The sequence below is a fragment of the Hordeum vulgare genome, chromosome 3H, assembly GCF_904849725.1.
Source record: "Hordeum vulgare subsp. vulgare chromosome 3H, MorexV3_pseudomolecules_assembly, whole genome shotgun sequence".
Lineage (NCBI taxonomy): Eukaryota > Viridiplantae > Streptophyta > Magnoliopsida > Poales > Poaceae > Hordeum > Hordeum vulgare.
The window spans coordinates 53243683-53263632 of record NC_058520.1 but is presented as its reverse complement, the minus strand read 5'-3'; the positions used below and the strand labels follow the sequence as shown (position 1 = coordinate 53263632).

At 41.0% G+C, this 19950-nt stretch overlaps 2 protein-coding genes across 2 annotated transcripts; one reads left to right on the top strand and one right to left on the bottom strand.

The window, feature by feature from the left end:
* Window positions 1–1194: 1194 nt before the first annotated feature.
* Window positions 1195–8168, bottom strand: LOC123442938 (ubiquitin-conjugating enzyme E2 2-like). The gene is made up of 6 exons (XM_045119127.1): window positions 7961–8168; window positions 7503–7639; window positions 7373–7398; window positions 6337–6426; window positions 5706–5794; window positions 1195–1591 (listed from the first exon to the last, which is right to left on the bottom strand). The coding sequence occupies exons 2-6, from the start codon at window positions 7625–7627 to the stop codon at window positions 1463–1465; spliced, it is 459 nt and encodes a 152-aa protein (XP_044975062.1). The 5' UTR covers window positions 7628–7639; window positions 7961–8168; the 3' UTR covers window positions 1195–1462.
* Window positions 8169–8518: 350 nt separating this feature from the next.
* LOC123441472 (zinc finger CCCH domain-containing protein 39-like) lies at window positions 8519–9539 on the top strand. The gene is made up of 3 exons (XM_045117896.1): window positions 8519–8929; window positions 9046–9162; window positions 9459–9539. The coding sequence occupies exons 1-3, from the start codon at window positions 8519–8521 to the stop codon at window positions 9537–9539; spliced, it is 609 nt and encodes a 202-aa protein (XP_044973831.1).
* Window positions 9540–19950: the final 10411 nt, after the last annotated feature.

Below are 19950 nucleotides of genomic sequence, written 5' to 3'. Positions count from 1 at the left end.
CTAAGAAATCGGGGGCACAAGAATAGTAAACCCTATTGTTATAGAAACATAAGTCACTCGATCTTTACAAAAAAAAAAACATCACCGATGTTGATACAAGATTGCATGTGTTTTCTTAAACTGGTGATGATTGTGTCAATTTATTGCCTCAACTTCGTATTCAGCTTCTAAAGGTTCTCAGAGTGGTTAGGAGAAAGAGACAGAGAGAGTGAGGTAGAGATAGAGAAAAAAATATTTATTAAATTTTCTTGAAATCTATTTTAAATATACAAGTATACCACCATTACCAGAAGGTCAACATAATAACTGAAATATATTGTGAATTCATGGAAACCTCAAGCTATGCCAATACTATGTTCCCGTACAGCTGTGCACCTTTGTCGCTTCCTCTATGTCCCACTCATACTATTATTCCACATAGTACTCCCTCCGTTCCTAAATATAAGTCTTTCTAGAGATTCTATTAGAGAATTACATACGGATGTATATAGACATACTTTAGAATGTAGATTCGTTCATTTTGTTTTGTATGTAGTTTATTTATAAAATCTCTTAAAAGACTTATATTTAGGAACGGAGGGAGTACATAACAATGGATTCAAGACCCTCCTCCGTGTAATGATTTGTTATAGCGGTCGAAAAGATTAGAAAGGGTTGGAAGGGGTGGATGTTGAGATGAACAAACAGGCTAACTAATAATTACTCCCTTCGTTTTTAAATATAAGACCTTTTAGATATTGTATTATGAACTACATACGGATGTACATAGACATATTTTAGAATGTAGATTCACTCATTTTGCTCCGTATGTAGTCTTCGAGTGTAATCTTTAAAAGGTCTTATATTTTGAAACAGAGGGAGTAATTGTTAAGGTGGGACATGGGATGGTGCACCCGCATTATGTGACGTTGCGTTTGGAATATTCACACAAAGAAAATGGTGTCAGAGCAACGTATGTGCAGCAAGGCAACGTCAATAATAAGATGGATACAAGATGAAATTATATAAAAAGATGAATGTGAATTCCAGAGAAGCTCAGTCGAGACTAGACCAATTTCATGTCCATCCTTTTTGACTCAACCAACTACAGCCGCATCGAAATTAGTGTTCAACTTATTACGGAATAACCACGCGAATAGGATTAAATATTGCTCATGATATTTAGCCACTGCGTTCTTTTCATGATTTTTTTTGAACTTCTACACCATTCAACTATAGCAAGTGAAGATTTGTGCCCCAGATCAGAGTCAATGTGATGTGATACAACTTACAAACTCACACAAGAGGACGTTACAAAATGTTTGTATTCCACATACAGACAGTATAGGCATTTCCAACCGTCCAGCCAAATGATGCAACAAAGCAAGTTGCTGTTTCAGGTGGTAAAGACGGAGTTCAACCATTTCAGTTACAAGCATTTTGATACAGAGACCGCATGAGAACGCATGGTGAACTCAACTCATTAGTCTGCCGTCCAGCTCTGCTCGACAATCTCCCGCACTTTGCGGTTGTACTCTCGCTTATTCTCACTGAACATGCGGGCAGCTTCTGAGTTAGCAGGCGAATTCGGGTTAGGATCACACAGCAGCGACTGCAAATGGGACAAAAGCTCAGGTTAGTTCAGCACAACCACAACCAACACCGTTGCCTCCAACAGAGACATGCAAAGTGATTGCTGTCAAAAAAAGAGAGAGAGACATGCTGAGTGATTGGAAACACAACACGGTTTCCATGTACAGGATAGCAGGCCTTTAATATGTATCAAAACTGAGGATAGGCCTTTAATATGTTACTATTAAACGAGCAGGATAGCAGGAGTACCAGAACTGAGGAGGAACTTGATTCATCTGATCCAGTGGCTATCAAACCCATAGGCCTCAAGCATAGTAATAATTGTGGAGCCCTCCAATGTCTAAAGGCTTTTCTTAAGTCTATAGTTTGAGCGCCACAATCTCCCTATTAGACTGATTGCACCGACGGAGAAATTCAGAACTCCAAGCATTATAGGCCTTTGATGAATCCGTATTGATTCCCGTGCCCAAGGTCAAGAATGACTTTCAAGGCGATTAGGTGAGATTTTAGGTGGTATTTTTGCGTTTGGTAGCCATCCATGCAAGGGACAGGTCCACTTTTTGGTGTGACACCACTAGTTTGGAAGGAAGGATGGCAGGTCTGCGGGGATAAGGGCAACCCAATTTTGGGAACACTCTGTATATGTTGGTTGACGATAGCCGCGGAAACCTACCAGATGAGAGAAACCAGCTTGCGGACGCGCAATTCCCTCACCCTCTTGAAAAAAAATCTCCTATCACCCGCCTTTATCTCCTGTACAATAACCCAGCCTACCCAGATCCCGTCTCTCTCGCTAATCCCTAGCTGTGGCAGTGGCGGTTGTGCACAGAGATACGGCAAAGCGAGCGACGATGATATGTCAGGGCCTCATCTCCTCTTTCTCTTCCTAGGATTTCCTCTCACCTCTCACCGTGCCCTCTCCTTTCTTCTATGTCTGCAGGAAGAGTGCGAGCGGCAGGGCTGGCTACTAGGTGAGCAGTGGCACATACCCCATCCGCCTCATCGACCTGATTCGCGTGAGCGGTGATGGCCACCGGCAAGATCTCCACCGTGGGTCGCTGCCATCCCATCCTCAAGGTGTGGCCTCCATCCGTTGCATACTATGGGTTTGAAGTGTCAGTGTATTTGACCTCGATGTATAAATTGGGTTGGATCGATGGCCAGTGCTTGCTGCTAGTCCTACAGTTCCTGGTTTTGACCAAACAATAGGTTGCCTTTGCTGCCATAGTAGTATTAGAGCAAATTATAAGCCTACCTTCAGCAAATTTTCAGGCTATGAGCAACTTTCGGCAAATGTTATGTGTGTATAAAATGGATGCATCTATATTTATTGGGAAAACTGTGAATGCATGTGTGGTATACCAGATTATTTCACTGATGTAAGACGCTTTGGCAGTTCGAACAAACTGTCAAAACGTCTTACATTAGTGAACAGAGGTAGTATATACATATTGGTCTAATTATAGTCATATATAATATATTTTACTTCACAGCACATGTATCAATTTGTGAATTAATTTGGTTTGGAGAAATAATAATTTTGTATGCAAAGAGGTAGAATCACCATCTCTCGTGAAAAAAGGGCATCACAACAAGCCAACAACTTATGTTTTCATGTAACCAAACAAAAAAGCTTGGCTATCCAACCAAACCCTCATCCTTACAACCAAAGATATCCCCAACCAATACCCCGCAGCCATCAAACTAAACGCCACCTTAGTGATGATTTTGAGGCAACAGTTGTGTTGGAAAATTGGGCGGTAGTCTCCATGTACTTCTGATTTGGGGGTTTTAGGGTAGTAAGGATGTCATGGATGCTTTGTAAACTACCCGTACCATAGAAAAATCTTCACACAGCTTGTACAAATCATGTCTAATGATATGCCAACACTTTTTAATGAACAACCCACTAAAACTATCTAGGCCCGAGGCACGATCAGTGGGGATGCTATTAACAGTCCTCAACAGCAGACCTAACCAAAACCTTGTGCATGCTGTCCCTCGGCTCATGCCAATGCAGCAGTATTCAAAAAGAATTAATTATCTTCCAAATACAGGACTGCCTAATAAGCCACTGCGATAAACCAAGTAAAAGAACCCAGCACTCAAATGGGTCCTGAATGATACTTCCTGGCCTCATATTCATGATAAAAGATAAGGTACACGGTCCGTTGAACTCAGAAATCAGGATGGGAATTTTGCATTTTGCACCATGCGACCTCTAGACATAACAGATGAAACTGGAAGAGACCAACAGCCAGAGGGTGATGTCCTGAGATGGCTACCGTTTCTCCCTTGACAACTCTGACATAGGTACGAATGGCCACTCTTGCCTCCTGCTTGAGCTCCTCAGATTCTAGTTCGGGAAGATACAAGCGTCACCAACATCAGGAGGATCCTCGGAGGAGAGAACGAACCCTCATTTGCAGGACCCGCTGATCTCGCCCCTCTCTAATGGTGAAGCCAGGGGCGGAGCTAGACTAATTCAAGGGTATGCAATGTATACCCAATATTTTTTGTCAAATAATTTCAGTTTATATGTCCATGTGTATATATCAAGCATGGTAGCCTTTTTACGCGTGTAATCAGGAAAAACAAGAGCAGAAGCACTGTTCATGGCTTCTGGCGTCCTCCCACGTTCTGGTTTCCTCCACGTGGGCCAATATCTCACTTAGGCCCGCCACCGGGCTTTTTAAGTTTGCTGCTGGGCAAACGTAAGGGGTCGAAGGCTCAGAGCGGAGGAATTGCTGATTGATACACGATTCGCACGAAAGAACTAGGGCATCCTGCGGCCGCGCGCGGGTCAACAATCAGATCAGTGTCTCAGCCGCTACCGCGTAGGCACTCCCTGCCCTCGTCGTTCACAGTGACGGCAGCAGGACGATGGTTAGCGGTGCGCGCATCCGGCACTCCGGCAAGCAACTGGCAAGTCCAACGCCCAACCACGACGTGTACGTACTCCCCCAACTGCGGCAACATCCATCATGGTTATCTTTTTGTTCTATCAGTTCTTCATTTCCCCTTATTATCAATTTGAGAACAGATGATATAACCTATATTTCTTGATTATAATTGATATATGTCCAATAATCCATCGTGGGTATCATTAATAATTGATTATTAATAATTGATATATGTCAACAGAATAGATGCAAGAGAAACAAGGTGAATTTATGCATTTTAATCATCATTTATTGTTTCCAAAATCGTGATCATATTGATAAAATGTGATTCTATCGTTGACATCTGAACATAATAAATTATGTGAGGGATTGTTTGTTACAAACAATAATGCAGTCTTATTACTTCCATTATTGTGTGGACTTTCGTATCTTATGTATTGTTGTCTCACAAAATAATCGACTTTGCATACCCATATCAGAATTCCTGGCTCCGGCCCTGGGTGAAGCCATGGGGAACGTACGGAAGGTGATTCACTCCAAAGTTCACCATTGTTGCAGGAAGAGAATAATGTGGATGGACACAAGGAGAGGGAGTGGGGAGAAGGCATTTGCCCCCAGCGTATAAGCAGGAACACTACTCTGTGGCCCACCTCCCTTGCACATCCACAGACTCTGGCGATTGTGCTTCTCAATTACTCCCTCTGTATCTAAATATAAGTCTTTTAAGATATTTAACTAGATGTCTACATACGAAGTAAAATGAATGAATCTATACTCTAAAGTATGTCTATATACATCCGTATGTAGTCTATTAGTTGAACATCTAGAAAGACTTATATTTAGAAACGGAGGGAGTAGACAGGATCCGTTCACATGTCCGTATTATAACAGGCTTTGCATCTAACATCCGAGATGCAATTAGCCTGTGGGTGGCCGAATCCCAGGCATTTACTGCAAGATACAGGCAGCGGGGCGTGGATTGGCTGGTTGAAGTTGCCAACAAATGAAGATGCACTAATTAAATTGATCCCCCACATGCTCCAACAATTGGAGCAAGTGCGTTGAAAATATACGTATCACCGAAGAGCTACCAATATGTAATGAGTCGAGGCTTGAACAGATTGAAAAGTTGAATTTTCAAATATATGCTCTATAGTTAAGTGTAACAAACTGGCATTGCAAAACGTTGGTGTATAAAACTATAAATAATCAGAGCTGCTTATTTTGTACCTGGATGGATGTAAGTATAGCAGCTACATCATATATTGGGCTCCACTGATTCTGTAGGATATCTAAGCATATGCTTCCATCAGCATAAACTGCAGGCCATAAGAAAAAGGTCACGATGACAAGTAGAAGTGGAGAGTACATGATTTGTATCCTTGTTTTTGGCTTTCTATCAGCGGAGTAAAAAGAAAGCGAGAGTTTCATCAGTTCAAAATCATAAGCTACGCATGCACTCAAAGTGTGCTGTAAAGGCTGCAGCATGCTTGCTCAAGGTAATCAGCAAAGATGTGTTCACGGCATAAAATCAATATCAAGCCTTCACAGCACAACCGACAAGTGTACATCTATAAAGCAGGTAACAAAATACAAAGAACAGTAGTTAATTGTTGGAAGTCTCTGAAACAGAAGGAACAAGAGAACTAAGCGCAAACAAAATAAGTAGGCTCCATTTACAAAAAACATATGCATAGATTTAAAAATTAGATACACTTAGTAGTATGTTACAGATCAATATTTCAGTTAGAAATACAAATACGTTAAGAACAATCTTTCAATTAGAAATGCATGCCAGCTCAATTTAATCTAACTATTTCATGTGTACACACGTATTTAAAGATCACGTGAAACAACTTACTGTTAGGGTGAAACATCCGAGAAATAAACCGAACTGTTGGTGGCTTATTAGGATATTCTTCATTGAACTGGAGAGTCAGCTTAAACGTACCTGAAAATGGGATACAGCTCAGCACAAAATGGAAAGAAAGAAATCAAAATATGCAATCAGAACTAAAAATAACAGGGATACTATAAGCAACCTATGAGCCATACAAATCGTGCATGTGATGCTAGTTACTGCAATGAAGCTGGGCTAGACTCGGTTCTCAAATTTAGTATTTTCGATCTATTGACGAAGGTTCTAAATAGCTAGCTGAGCTGCAGATTTTTTGGATCCTAATCGTTCAGCGATATGCCAATGTTCCACTACGGTAGCGACAGCCGTATAGCTTCAAATAGCTCAGCTATTTGCCTTAGCTAGCCATAACTCTTCTATTCTATATAGGTACCTTTTACCAACACAACATGCTAACTTTGGAACTCAACTTCGTAACAAAGCCTACTTATATTATAAACTTAACTTGTGAGATACCTATCAAAGTACCTCTTTTTTCTCTGCTCAGCACTCTTATCACTATGACTATATGTCTAAGTAATTAAGTACTTGGTAATTATTCTGAAGAAAAACAGGTTCCGGTCATTTGTTTCGTTTTATATTCCACACTGCCTTATATGAATTATGTTGTATATCTATTATTTTCCTATTACAATAGACAAGGCACCATTCCAGCAGCCTCAGGACAGGAGTGCATGGACAGCAGTGGCATTGACAAAATACGACGTTAGGGTATCCATCGTGACGTTGTTTGGCACATAACCATCACGGTGCACCCCCATTTCGATGTCGGACCACACCCCTGCACCGCCACATCATTCCATATGTCGAACTCCCAATATTACGACATGAGATATCCAGGTTGGAATCACATTGCTAATCTTTGGTGGCCATGGCACCTAGCATGTAACAACCAAAACCAAGGGAGTCCAGCAAGGAAATTCTAGGATTCTAGGACATCATTGAAAAAGCTATTGCAACTACACTTATATCAACTAACCTCCGTCCCACGGGCTATCATCAGGGCTGCAAATCAACACGAGCAAATGCATGAGCACACCACAACCCAAAGACATTGAAGAGGAAAAGAAAGGAACGGCGCAACCATGTAATCCTAGCATCATTCATACCCAAAAATCACAGCATTCCACAGCATTATGTTGTTGTCCTGCGGCGCCCCGCTTATGCCCGCAGGAGGGTCCTGCATCAGCCGCTTGAAGTCCCTCATCAGCCTCTTCCTTGAAGGAGTCGACATCCTCAAAGTTATCTGCGAAAACCACACCGCCATGTGAGCACACCGCCACAAAACCCAGCAACCGACACATACCGGCGCAAACCTAAATTCTCGCGAACACCGGACATCAAATCTACGGACACGGAATTCGCTCGCGGCTCAAATCCTCCCTCCTCCGAGACAGCTGCTCGTGCCCCCGCCGTCCCGCGCACACGATTTTGACAAGAGAACAAGCGTATATCTAGGTCGAATCGGGAGCTCTAGCCTACGAATATCCCCAAAGCGAACCGAATCTGGGGAGCGAAGCGAGGAGGGCTCGAGCGATCTGGCAGGGGGGAGGGGATCGGTGGTCACCTGAGATGCGGCCGGCGGTGGTGGTGGAGATGTAGGCTCCCGCGTGCTCGTTGTCCTAGAGCATGGAGACGACGGGGTGGACGGCTTTAGGTCAGCCTGGGCGATGGAAGGGCAGGTCGGGGATGGAGAGGGGGCTATGTAGAGAGGAGGGCAAAAGGATTGGACAGGAGAGTCGAGGAAAGTCAGCGATGACAACACCGCCAGCCACTGGTCGATTCACGCACGCAAGACGCAAGTGATCCAAATATCCTGCCGAAAGGCACCTACTCAATTGTTTTCTCCCCTAATAATAAAGCGCGTAGCCATTCTGCCGTCCGTCGTGGCAATTTTACAGAAAACACTCTGTATTTTGTTGAAATCAACCCGCAGTCCTTCATTAAGTGGAAAAAAAACCTGTCCCGTTACCTCCGTCTTCCCCACCCCGCAGATCGAACCAGAGAGAGAAGAAGAGGGGAGCCACCGCCGCCCCCGCCGTCCCCGCCACAAGCCCCCGGCAAGCGCCGCCCCCGAGGAGGAGAGGCGAGAGAGGAGAGGGATTCGGCCGGAAGGTTCCGAGAGATGGCAGTCCCGGCGTTCTACAGGTGGCTGGCGGACCGGTACCCACAGACGGTGTCGGACGCGGAGGAGGAGGAGCCCATGGAGCTCGAGCCCGGGGCCTTCGTCCCCGTCGACCCCCACCACCCCAACCCCAACGGCCTCCAGGCCTCCGTCGTCACGCTGGCCGACCAGCTCTGCCGCCTCCACCTCGGGCAGATGCAGCCCATGCCCATGCCCATGGCGCGCCTCGCCTCCTCGGACGAGAAGCTCCGCCCCCTCCACGTCGGGCAGACGCAGGCGCAGGTCGTGCCGGCTCCCCCGGTGCTGCCCGCCTCCCCGGCCGAGAAGCACGCGGCGATGCCCAAGAGCATCTCCATCCGCTCCAAAGGCTACCTGAAGCATCGCGTGACGAAGCCGGTGAACGTCGGCTCGGTGAGATCATCGAAACCCAACCCCTCCATTCCCCCAACTCAATCCCGCGGCTCTGTGCCAGTCCAATCCATGACGCTCACGTGTTCGACCATTTGCTTGTGTCGACGCAATGACAGCAGCAGCGCGTGTTCGTGGGCGTGGACGGCGCGAAGGAGGAGGAGCACAAGGGCGGAAGCGATGGCGGGGAGAAGGGCGGTCAGGTCGCCACGGCTCCCGGCGGGTTGAAGTTCCAGGTGTTATATATGCCACATCAGAAAACAAGCAAAAAGCACAAAAATGGGAGACCTAAGTAACGCAAATTTTGATTTAGATGCACAGAGCAAACGACACTTGAGTCAACAGAGTTAGGACATACCGGCAAAAATGTGAATATTTGAGCTGCTTATCGGTGGGGTTGATCTGGGATTCTGGATCATCAGAGAGGTAAATTCATGTGTTGGAGGGTACTTTCGTACATGGTTTGTTATGTAAGTTATTCTGAATTGCTAGCTGACCTTCACGTTTCTCTAAAATTGTGCGCAACTGCCAGGGTATGATCCGTGCAGTGATTATCCTATCAATGGCTATCTCAATGATCCAGCAGTGCAGGACGCTTTCCACGCTAGGATGACAGAGTGGTCACCCTGCAAGTAATTAGATGAATGGACATTGATTTAGCATATACCGGTCAACGATTTTTCAATGATTTTCACCCACACGTCCGAAAGTTAACCGTGTGATTCATGCTTGCAGAAACTTCAAGTGGAAATATGCGCCAGTGACTATGCTGCCATCCATCAAGTTCTTGATCGAGAACAAGCTTCCCGTTTGGATATTCAGGTAGTAACAGATTAACATCAGTTATTATCAGACACCTAAAAAATATTTAGTTTTAGTAGTACGATAAAGTTTCCTGCATTTTACAGTGGTGATTTCGACTCTGTATGCCCTCTTCCGGCGACGAGGTACTCTATTCAAGACCTTGGCCTTCCTGTGACCACTCCATGGCGCCCATGGGTAGCAAAGGGGGAGGTAATTAAATCCCATCATCGAAAACATTATTCATCTACAATGTTCTGGTCACTCTGAAATTGACGGCTTCACTCACTGGTTAGGTGGCAGGATATGTTCAGCAGTACGCCGGAGGATTGACATTTCTATCAGTGAGAGGTGCCGGTCATCTTGTTCCGTCCTTCCAGCCTGAGAGAGCGCTGGTAATGTTGACCTCTTTCCTGAAAGGGATGCTTCCACCTTACATTACATAGAAGGTCGGTGAGTCATGCAGGAGTTGGCAATTGCTACTATGTGAAAATAGAGTTGCCACTTGCTATGAGTTAATTAATGTTTTCCTTTGGAAGGTTTATTTGCTTAATAATGATATAATATGTACCTGTATCCGGTAGATTTGAAGAAGGTCTCCTGCGCCGACTTTTTTAGAAGACCATCAGTCGTCGCTTAGACCTTCTTTGCCACAGGTATCTACCTTCACCAATCTTCCGCCTCAATCGCTTTAGGTTCTTGAGGGGGCAACACTCTTGTTGCCGGGTCAAAGCATTGTTGCTGTTGCAGCTTTCTTTATCTTACTTTGTCCCTGCCTTGATTATGTTGTTGTAAGGTGTGATCTAGGAGATGACCGAAGTGCTTGTAGTCGCATGCATTAGATGGAGTTGTGTTTGATTTACAGCTATTTACATAAAGATTTTGCTGATATTTTTCTGGGTTGAAGCAAACACATCCAGATAGTTTCAGTGTTTTTTCAGAAAAATTGAACTTAAGAAAATAGAAGTTGTGGTTCACACAAGTTATAACTTAATGTCTATGCAGCATCTCGCCGTCCCTGAAGGCCTGGACATGATTCCCAACTTCCTGAAACCGAGGTTATCCATAGGAGCCTTCCTCTGGGTGTTAGGCTCCACATCATCGTCGGCCGCTGCAGGTCGGTGTCAATGTCGAGGGCTCGAGGCAGGTCGGAATTTAGGAGTTAACTTGTGATTATAGCTTTATATTGCTTTGCCATCTTCTTTCCTTTGTGAAACTAGCTGCAGCAAGTAGAAATTTAAATTTATGTGAGCAAGTAATTAACACAATTTTTCTGTTGGCATATGCTCAAGCAATCACCTTTTCGATCTGTACTTTTTCATCTTCTTTTCTTTGTGAAACTAGCTGCATCAAGTACCAATTGAAATTGATGCGAGCAAGTGGTAACCATGAACAAGATATAGCAACCATGAACAAGATGTTCCAGATTCTGTAGTATGTGTTGTACAATACACTTCTTTTTTGCTGTAGAATCAGGTCCTCTTATTTTTTTTATGCTAATATGACATAGATATTTTGATTAGACTCTTGTTGGTCACATATATGCACAGTTCTCTGCCCATGACTTGCTGGAATCCGAAAATCCACCCTATAATGAGCTTTTCAATATTGTTAGATGATTTCAAAATTGGAGGTTTGACTTTAAATTGTGTTGTTATCACAGAAAATGAATGACATCGCTAAACTGATAATTGTAGACGATTTTGATAACCGACCTTCAAAAAAAGCAAAATATTCTGAATCAGGTGTTTTGGAGACATCACCTATGTCACCATCAATCTCAACATCATCTTCGTTTTTTGAATGTTTTGCATTGATTGTGCCGGAATGAGATAATCAGATAAATCATTATCCATTGCCATCACCTCATTCTCCAAACAGCATGACATTATCTCCAGATTTTGAGTTGATGAATGAAGCAAAAGTGTCAATAGATGATGATAATGAACCATATGAGCATAAACAGATCAAAGTTGATGAACCATAAGACTATCTCCCACAAGGTAATTCTTTAATTTATAACATGTACTTTAATACCTCGCATCTTCAATCTTTTTTCTATGTGTGTCAGTCTATTTATTATTTGTTCATGTGTATGGTTCACCTATATTTACATGTAGATTTATTCAATACATTTTGTTAAACTTTTTGACCTTTTTGCAGATTATGAATTGACAGACCATGATTTATGTGCTCATATAGCAATAGAAACATCTTCATGAAAAGAATTGTTGGTGACGACAAATGGAAGTTCTGTCTTAGAAAATCAATTGATGTGCCTCCTAGATGAAAAGGGGTGGGTAAATGATAATGTAAGTAACCTTACGCAAACCGAAAAAGGTTCTAATCTGTAATATCCATTACTAATGTATTTTTTAAATGTTTATAGATGATCATCAGTGCATATATATGTTGTTTAAAGGACCAAGTACATGTTTAGAATGATAGTAAAGTATATTTTGAGATTCCTTTTGTTGTTGCACTATTAAAACGGGATGGTAATCTTGGAATATAACAAGATGAGACCTTTATGACAGAGATTGTTAAAAACTATGTGAAGTATGACATGATAATATCCTGATTGATAATTTCCATGTTCAAGGTTTCATACACTTTTATTTATATTTTTTTGTTTCATCAAGATTAAGATCCTCTCTTTCATCAGGATTAAGATGGTTGAACATGTAAGCAGTGTATAATTTTTGCCCGGTGCAACACACAGGCATTTGTACTAGTGGTGTACAATGCCGAGAAGGATACCAAGAGAAAATATTGCACGAAATCATACTCCTCCATTTTGTTATATATACAAAGGTCATTTCGGGTTTCTTTGTTAGACTTTAACTTATAATTTGGATCAATATAAAATAGGTTATATGTCATCAAAAATATATCATCATAATTTCTTTGAAATGTGCATTCGGTGACATAATTTTTTAGGCCACATAACTTACACTCTATTGATAAAATTAATGATTGAACTTACACATAAAAAATACCCCCTCCGTAAACTAATATAACAGCGTTTAGATCACTATTTTAATTGTCTAAACACTTTTATATTAGTTTATAAAGGGAGTATAAGATAGCCTTGTATACAAATACGGAGGGAGTATATTTGAAGATGAACTTTCTAATCTAGTTATCTTAACATGATTCTTCCGCCTCCCGACTGTAACCCTATATTGATAGAATAAACTCTATTGCCTAAAAACATAAAAACATCTATATTAACATGAAATCATGCATGAAAATACGTGAAAATGATTCATCGTGCAACCATAATAAGTGGAAATAGTTATCATTATATTATGTTATTTGTATTAAAAAAATACAACTGCAAAACAAACAAATATAATAATCATGTGTATTCCTATTTCAATTCAAATGTTCATGCTCCATACAACCAAATATTATTATAACCTTATGACCACATTTTATTCAAAACAAATCATATAAACACATGTTTTCAGGTGATTTTTTGCATTTCAGCCAAAAACAATACATAGAAACTTATAGACGATGCTTTTAGCTTGCAAGTGCTCATGTGGCATATAGACATCAAGGAAGTTTGGCAGACATGAAATATATTGGTTGAGCAACGGGCAAATAATAGCATTGGCACTATTGATAGATATTGCTATCAACAAAAAAAGTACCAAGACCATATACAATGCAAGATGCGTAGAGAGGAGGTTGTAAAAATAAACTTTTTTTCAAGCAAGAGTGCTTGTTTCTATGATAGAAGTACCTAGTAAGTTTTTATGTTATCAAATAATCACTGGTGTTTAAGAAAAAAACACTTCTCTAAGTACCTTCTATTGTACAAGGTCTAATGCAGTCGTGTCAATCAAGGTTGCATGGTCTGCTTGACACTTGAATAAATATTAGAACCAGTTATTTTTGTTTTTGGTTTTAAGAGCGATAACGCGTCTAATTTGGATGAGATAAAACCAATTACCTCAAAACTCGTGGTCGTGTGCATTTCCTTTCAAAGCATGTGGTTCATTGTGCAAGTCTGGTGGTTGTGACATGAAATTGTGTGTTAGACAAATTGTATTTTGTGTCAAAGTGAAATAAAAAAGTTTATTTGAATCTTGACAGTATGGTATGTTACCCCGCGCATAAAAAAGTATGTGATATCACGCGCGAGAAGGGATTATACAAATAAGTTGTCATGGTTTTGTTTTCATCATCATCTTCTGAGACAGTATTGTTAGCACCTAGCTATAAGGGGAGTGAAATAAAATGAAGTAAAACATACAACAGTACATGATTTCGGCATTGATGTACACTTTGATACATCAACTTGCAATAACAACATCGAAGGACCATAACTTTGAACTACCTATTAGTTTAGTCCAAATTAGTATGCGCAATGGAAATACGACAAGTAGGCACTCACATGGGCACATAGATATTTTCTATGGATAATGTGCAAAGCATTTCCAATTATTTCATTTTAGATTATTCCACATTTTATTCACATATGCACCGAGATTATTCTTCCCAATTCCTAGCTAGCTTATATCTCATCCTTGACATGGAGTCAGCGACATCACCATCCATACTCCTCGTAGACAATGTGTGTGCCAGCTTGCTGCGGCTTCATTTATCCCTTTCTTGTCATTCCCTCTCCCCCCAAATTCTATCTCTCTCTAATGCACTTCACTCCATGGTTGAGAGAAGAAGCAAACGTTGCCTCACATGTCGCTTGTGAATTTGCACTTCGAGCGGGTGGAGCGTTGTAAGTGTGTACACCTCGAAAACAAAGGACATTTAAAAAAAGTTTATACATATGAGTGGTAGGTAAACTCGATCAAGTTTTGGGTTTTTCATTCATTGTGTCTTCGTGAGTTAGATACATGGAACTTTCTCTTAGTTTTATGGAAGAATCATGAACAATTAACTCCTTAACCACCCATTTTATTTGGCAATTTTTATCTAAAAATAATTCTTTAGCAATTGTGTGCCCCTTTCTAAGTGTGCACTAAATAACTACTTAATATGTAGTCAAAGCTGATTTTGAACCTTCAAGAGTAGCCTTTTGTGACTCTGTTCTAGAGATCTCATTCATACTCTTCATAAACGGCACCATGTTCCCGGTGCCATGCTCTATGAGATCTTCTCTTACTTACATAGTCGTGGAGAAGACCACAAGAACAACTAATTGGCTCCTTCTTTTTTTATCCCTCGATGCATGTTCTTCTTCATTTTTCCTATTTTTATCTCTCGATGCATCCTTTTCTTCTCCTTTGTTTTCACCATGCTCTGTGAGATCTTCTCTAGTTATTTGTTTGCTTGTGCAATGAAATGGTATAAAGGTGTTGTCTACACACCTTTGTAAAGACCCTATGGTGTGATGAACCTAGAGTGACTTAGGATATTTTTATTATTTCACAAAAATGCAGAGACAACTCTTATTTTTGGAATTGATTACACATATTTATTTCCTATTTATAAATGTTGGAGTTGTTGTTGAATTTGCATTCCTACTTGTGAAGATTGAAGTTGATGCTGAGTTCTTACGGGGCATCGACAAAATACACAAATATACAAATACACTTCTAACCACATGTGGGATTTGCAATGTTGTCAAAAGCTACTAAAGCTACAACCATCAACGAGTAATAATTTTGTTTCTTAGATGCTGCCATATTTTTTCATCACATTTCACCAAGATGTTAGATTCAAACAACTTTTACTATGAAAACAGAACCTACTTTGTTGGTTTGTAGAACATAGCTTGTTGGTTACTCCCTCGATCTCTATGCACATGACCCCTTCATATTTCACAATTCAATCATTGGTCGCCAATGTCTAATAATGCATGACTACAATGTGGCAAAAATTGTATCTTTGTACATTATTTGTAACACATACTCAAAGGTGTAATTTGGGTGACACGTAAACCATGCTATGTTGGTCAAATTGATAGTCAAACTAAAACCCCAAAATGCATGTGTGTCACTTAGAACTGAGGTGGAGAGAGCCTATGCTTCGAATACATCATTGATGTAGACGGTCAGACTTATCATTTCCTATCCTCTTGTGATTTTACATGATAAAGAAAAACTAATTCTTCTCTATGTAGCTGCATGATTTGGCGTAGACAGGAACACAACCTCCGAGCCGCGCAATCAAGACAAAATTGAGATCCCGTCAATAGGCACAATTAAGGAGTTCACAAGAGGTGGCATATGTCAATAGTACGATAGTTTGCATGTGGTAGACCTATGTCTCCTTGTGCATTTAATTTTGCTTTGCGAAAAAACTATAGTTTTTTATAATAAAATGTGAATTGAGATCTATTTTCACCTTTGGGTTTCCCTTGATAGGCTCTTCAAAACCAGATCACATTTGTATATGCTTTGACACACTTTAAAAATAAGCAACTTTGGTGCTATATGAGGCACCTTTTAGTGTTGCATATATCAACTTCATATCAAGTTTCCTACCATGACTTTTTAACTATCCATTGCCATTTTATGTTGGATACTAAGAACACCAAGTTTCCTAATGTTATCTTCAATTTGTTGCCATGACCTTCAAATTGCTTAACATTATCCTAAGTTGCCTACAATGATATATGAGTATCCAAATACTATGTTATGTTGCTCTATAATATTTTTTGTTGTCATAGACAACTTAAAAATAGGAGAGATTACTTCATAATAGTGCAAACAACTTAGTTTACAAGTTAGGAAACTTAGAAACCAGGGTGGACAACTTTCACAATGTCGTAGGCAACTAATTAGCATACAATTGAGCATTACATATAAACAACTTCATAAATTATAATTAACTTCACTTTCAAGGTGGGCAACTTTCACAATACCGCAAACAACTAATTAGTAGTAGTGTGCAACTTAACATCAATGGGAAGCAACTTCCAAGATAAAGGTGGTGGTATGGAACTTTAGAGGTGACATTTGGCAACTTGATACACATGGTATCGAGCTTAGGGGTGCATTTGGTTCATAGGAAACTATTGTATATAACTTTAGAGGCGATGTTACGCAACTTGACAATCATCGTATCCAACTTAGGTGGGCATTGGGTTGATAGGCATTCTACCAACAAAAATGCTTCATATAGCATCATAGCACCAAAGTTGTTCGTGGAAGTAGTCTAAACCTTCCCATATGACTTCTAGTTTTGAAAAGCTCGTCAAGAGAAAGCTAATGGTAAAAACATATATGAATTTCAACGCACTATTCAAAAGTTGTGGTGTTTTGTATTTTCTAAAAATGATGATACATAAATAATGCACGTGACTAGGGGGATATTTTGTTGAGGCACTACACGAGACAAATGGAAACCAATATTTCCTTTTTAGGTCAAGCCAACAAATGTCGGACATGATGTTTTTCCTTTTTGGTGTACAAATCGCTATTCAACAAACATGCGATGGCTAGTTGTGGCCTACAAAATACTTTTGTTCGGTTTTCACACACAGTGTAAGTATAGATCGCCACAACTATAATCATGTGATTCTCTTAATGTGGCAAAAATAATCTTAACTATAGGCATATTTTTCTCAAAACAACCAGTAATTTTGAAAGCTACACCTCCTTTCATAGAAAAATCCATATATTGCAAATGAGAAACTATGCCCTGAAATATAGAAATATGTGGTTATAGTTTCCCCGCGTGAATGATTAGGACCTATCCTTTTCTAGCACAAACGATGTCTCCTTTGGTGCGAACGATAAGCATTGTATGTTGGTACTAATGATGATAATGTCCAAATCACTATGTCCGGTAACAACATGGTCATAGTTTGTGGAAAGTCCCTATTGTAGCATTGTATATTATTAATAATTAAACAATTAGTGATGTTTCAACCAGGCTTGATGTTTTGATCCCATCATAGTAATGTTGCACATACAGGATGCATACAAGATCTTTACGGGTTGATTAGAGGTGGCAAGTTTTGGTTGATTTCAGTTGAGGGGAGAGTTTTAGTATACACAAAAAGGTTTGTAAACTCTCGTAATTTACTATAAGTCCAACATTTTTGGTTCTGCTATGATCTACCACGATTAAGAAAATACATCTCTTCGGGTTTTTACTGACAAATGCTCAAGTAGAGATTGCCACGAGTATGAACATGTGATTTTATCAACGTGACACAAATCTATTTCACAACTATAGTCATTTATTTTGTTTTTCCTCAAATGCACTTACAAGTCTGGACAAAGCAAAGCACATATGTTGTGAATAAGAAAATATGCATCAAGAGTATCTCATGCATCTCCCTATCGGTAATACATTTCTTGTATTGAAGGAATTGGACAAAAAAGAATGCGAAAGCTCCCCTTTCCCCAAACAATGATTGGTGATCACTGATACATCTCAAACGTATCTATAATTTTTGATGGTTTCACGCTGTTATCTTGTCTTCATTGGTTGTTTTATGTACCTTTTATATCTTTTTTGGAACTAACTTATTAATTCAGTGCCAAGTGCCAGTTCCTGTTTTTTCCGTGTTTTTGACTCTTTTCAGATCTGATTTTGGAACGGAGTCCAAATAGAAGAAAAACCCCGAAATGATTTTTTCCCGAACGGAAGAAGACCAGGGGGCTTTTGGGCCAAGCCAGGTTGGCTCCAGGGAGCCCACAAGCCCCCACAACGCCACCAGGGGGGCGGCGGTGGGCAGGCTTGTGGCCTCCCTGGCCGCCCCCTGGCCTAGGTCTTTGGCCTATAAATTCCCAAATATTCCGCAAAAAATTAGGGGAGCCTCGAAAATACTTTTCCGCTGCCGCAAGCTTCCGTTTTCGCGAGATCTCATCTAGAGACCCTTCCCGGCACCCTGCCGGAGGGGACTTTGGAGTTGGAGGGCTTCTTCATCATCATCATCGCCCCTCCAATGACTCGTGAGTAGTTCACTTCAGACCTACGGGTTCGTAGTTAGTAGCTAGATGGCTTCTTCTCTCTCTTGGATCTTCAATACAAAGTTCTCCATGATGTTCATGGAGATCTATCCGATGTAATGTTCTTTGGCGGTGTGTTTGTCGAGATCCGATGAATTGTGGATTTGTGATAAGATTATCTATGATATATATTTGAGTCTTTGCTGATTTCTTATATGCATGATTTGAAATCCTTGTAAGTCTCTCCGAGTCTTGGGTTTTGTTTGGCCAACTAGATCTATGATTCTTGCAATGGGAGAAGTGCTTGGTTTTGGGTTCTGCCATGTGGTGACCTTTCCCAGTGACAGTAGGGGAAGCAAGGCACACATCAAGTAGTTGCCATCAAGTGTAAAAAGATGGGGATTTTATCATTGGTTTGAGATTATCCCTCTACATCATGTCATCTTGCTTAAGGCGTTACTCTGTTCTTATGGACTTAATACACTAGATGCATGCTGGATAGCGGTCGACGTGTGGAGTAATAGTAGTAGATGTAGAAAGTATCGGTCTACTTGTTTCGTACGTGATGCCTATAGAAACAATCATTGCATAGATATCGTCACGACTTTGCGCGGTTCTATCAATTGCTCGACAGTAATTTGTTCACCCACCGTCTACTTGCTTTCATGGGAGAATCCACTAGTAAACACCACGGCCCCCGGGTCTATTCACATCCATCATTTACACCTTCGCTTTTACTTTGCTTTGTTACTTTGTTGCTTTCAGTTCTCACTTGGCAAACAATCTATAAGGGATTGACAACCCCTTCATAGCGTTGGGAGCAAGTTTTTGTGTTTGTGCATGATCTTGAGATACTCCTCCACTGGATTGATACCTTGGTTCTCAAACTGAGGGAAGTACTTACCACCGCTATGCTACATCACCCTTTCCGCTTCGAGGGAACACCAACGCAAGGCTCCAAGGCCACGGGGGAAATCCTTTGCATACTTGCCTAGGAAGTCCATTAAGGCGTAGCCGCAACAGAAGGATCAAGCCAAGTATTCTCCCGTCGACGTGCCTATTTCTGGCGCTATTGGAAGGTCTTTTGTTGCAGTAGCAGAAGTATTTCTGGCGCCGTTGCCGGGGAGGAGAGATCAAGATCTATCCAAGTAGGTCTCACAAACTCATCTCCTGCATTTACTTTTGTTGCCAGTTGCCTCTCGTTTTCCTCTCCCCCACTTCACATTTGCCGTTTTCATTCGTCTTTCTCCTTCGCCGTTTTCTTTTGCCCTTGCCGTTTTCCTTTGCCGGTTTCTTGCTTGCTTGTGTGCTTGTTTGTTTGTTGAAGACATCATGTCTGAAAACACC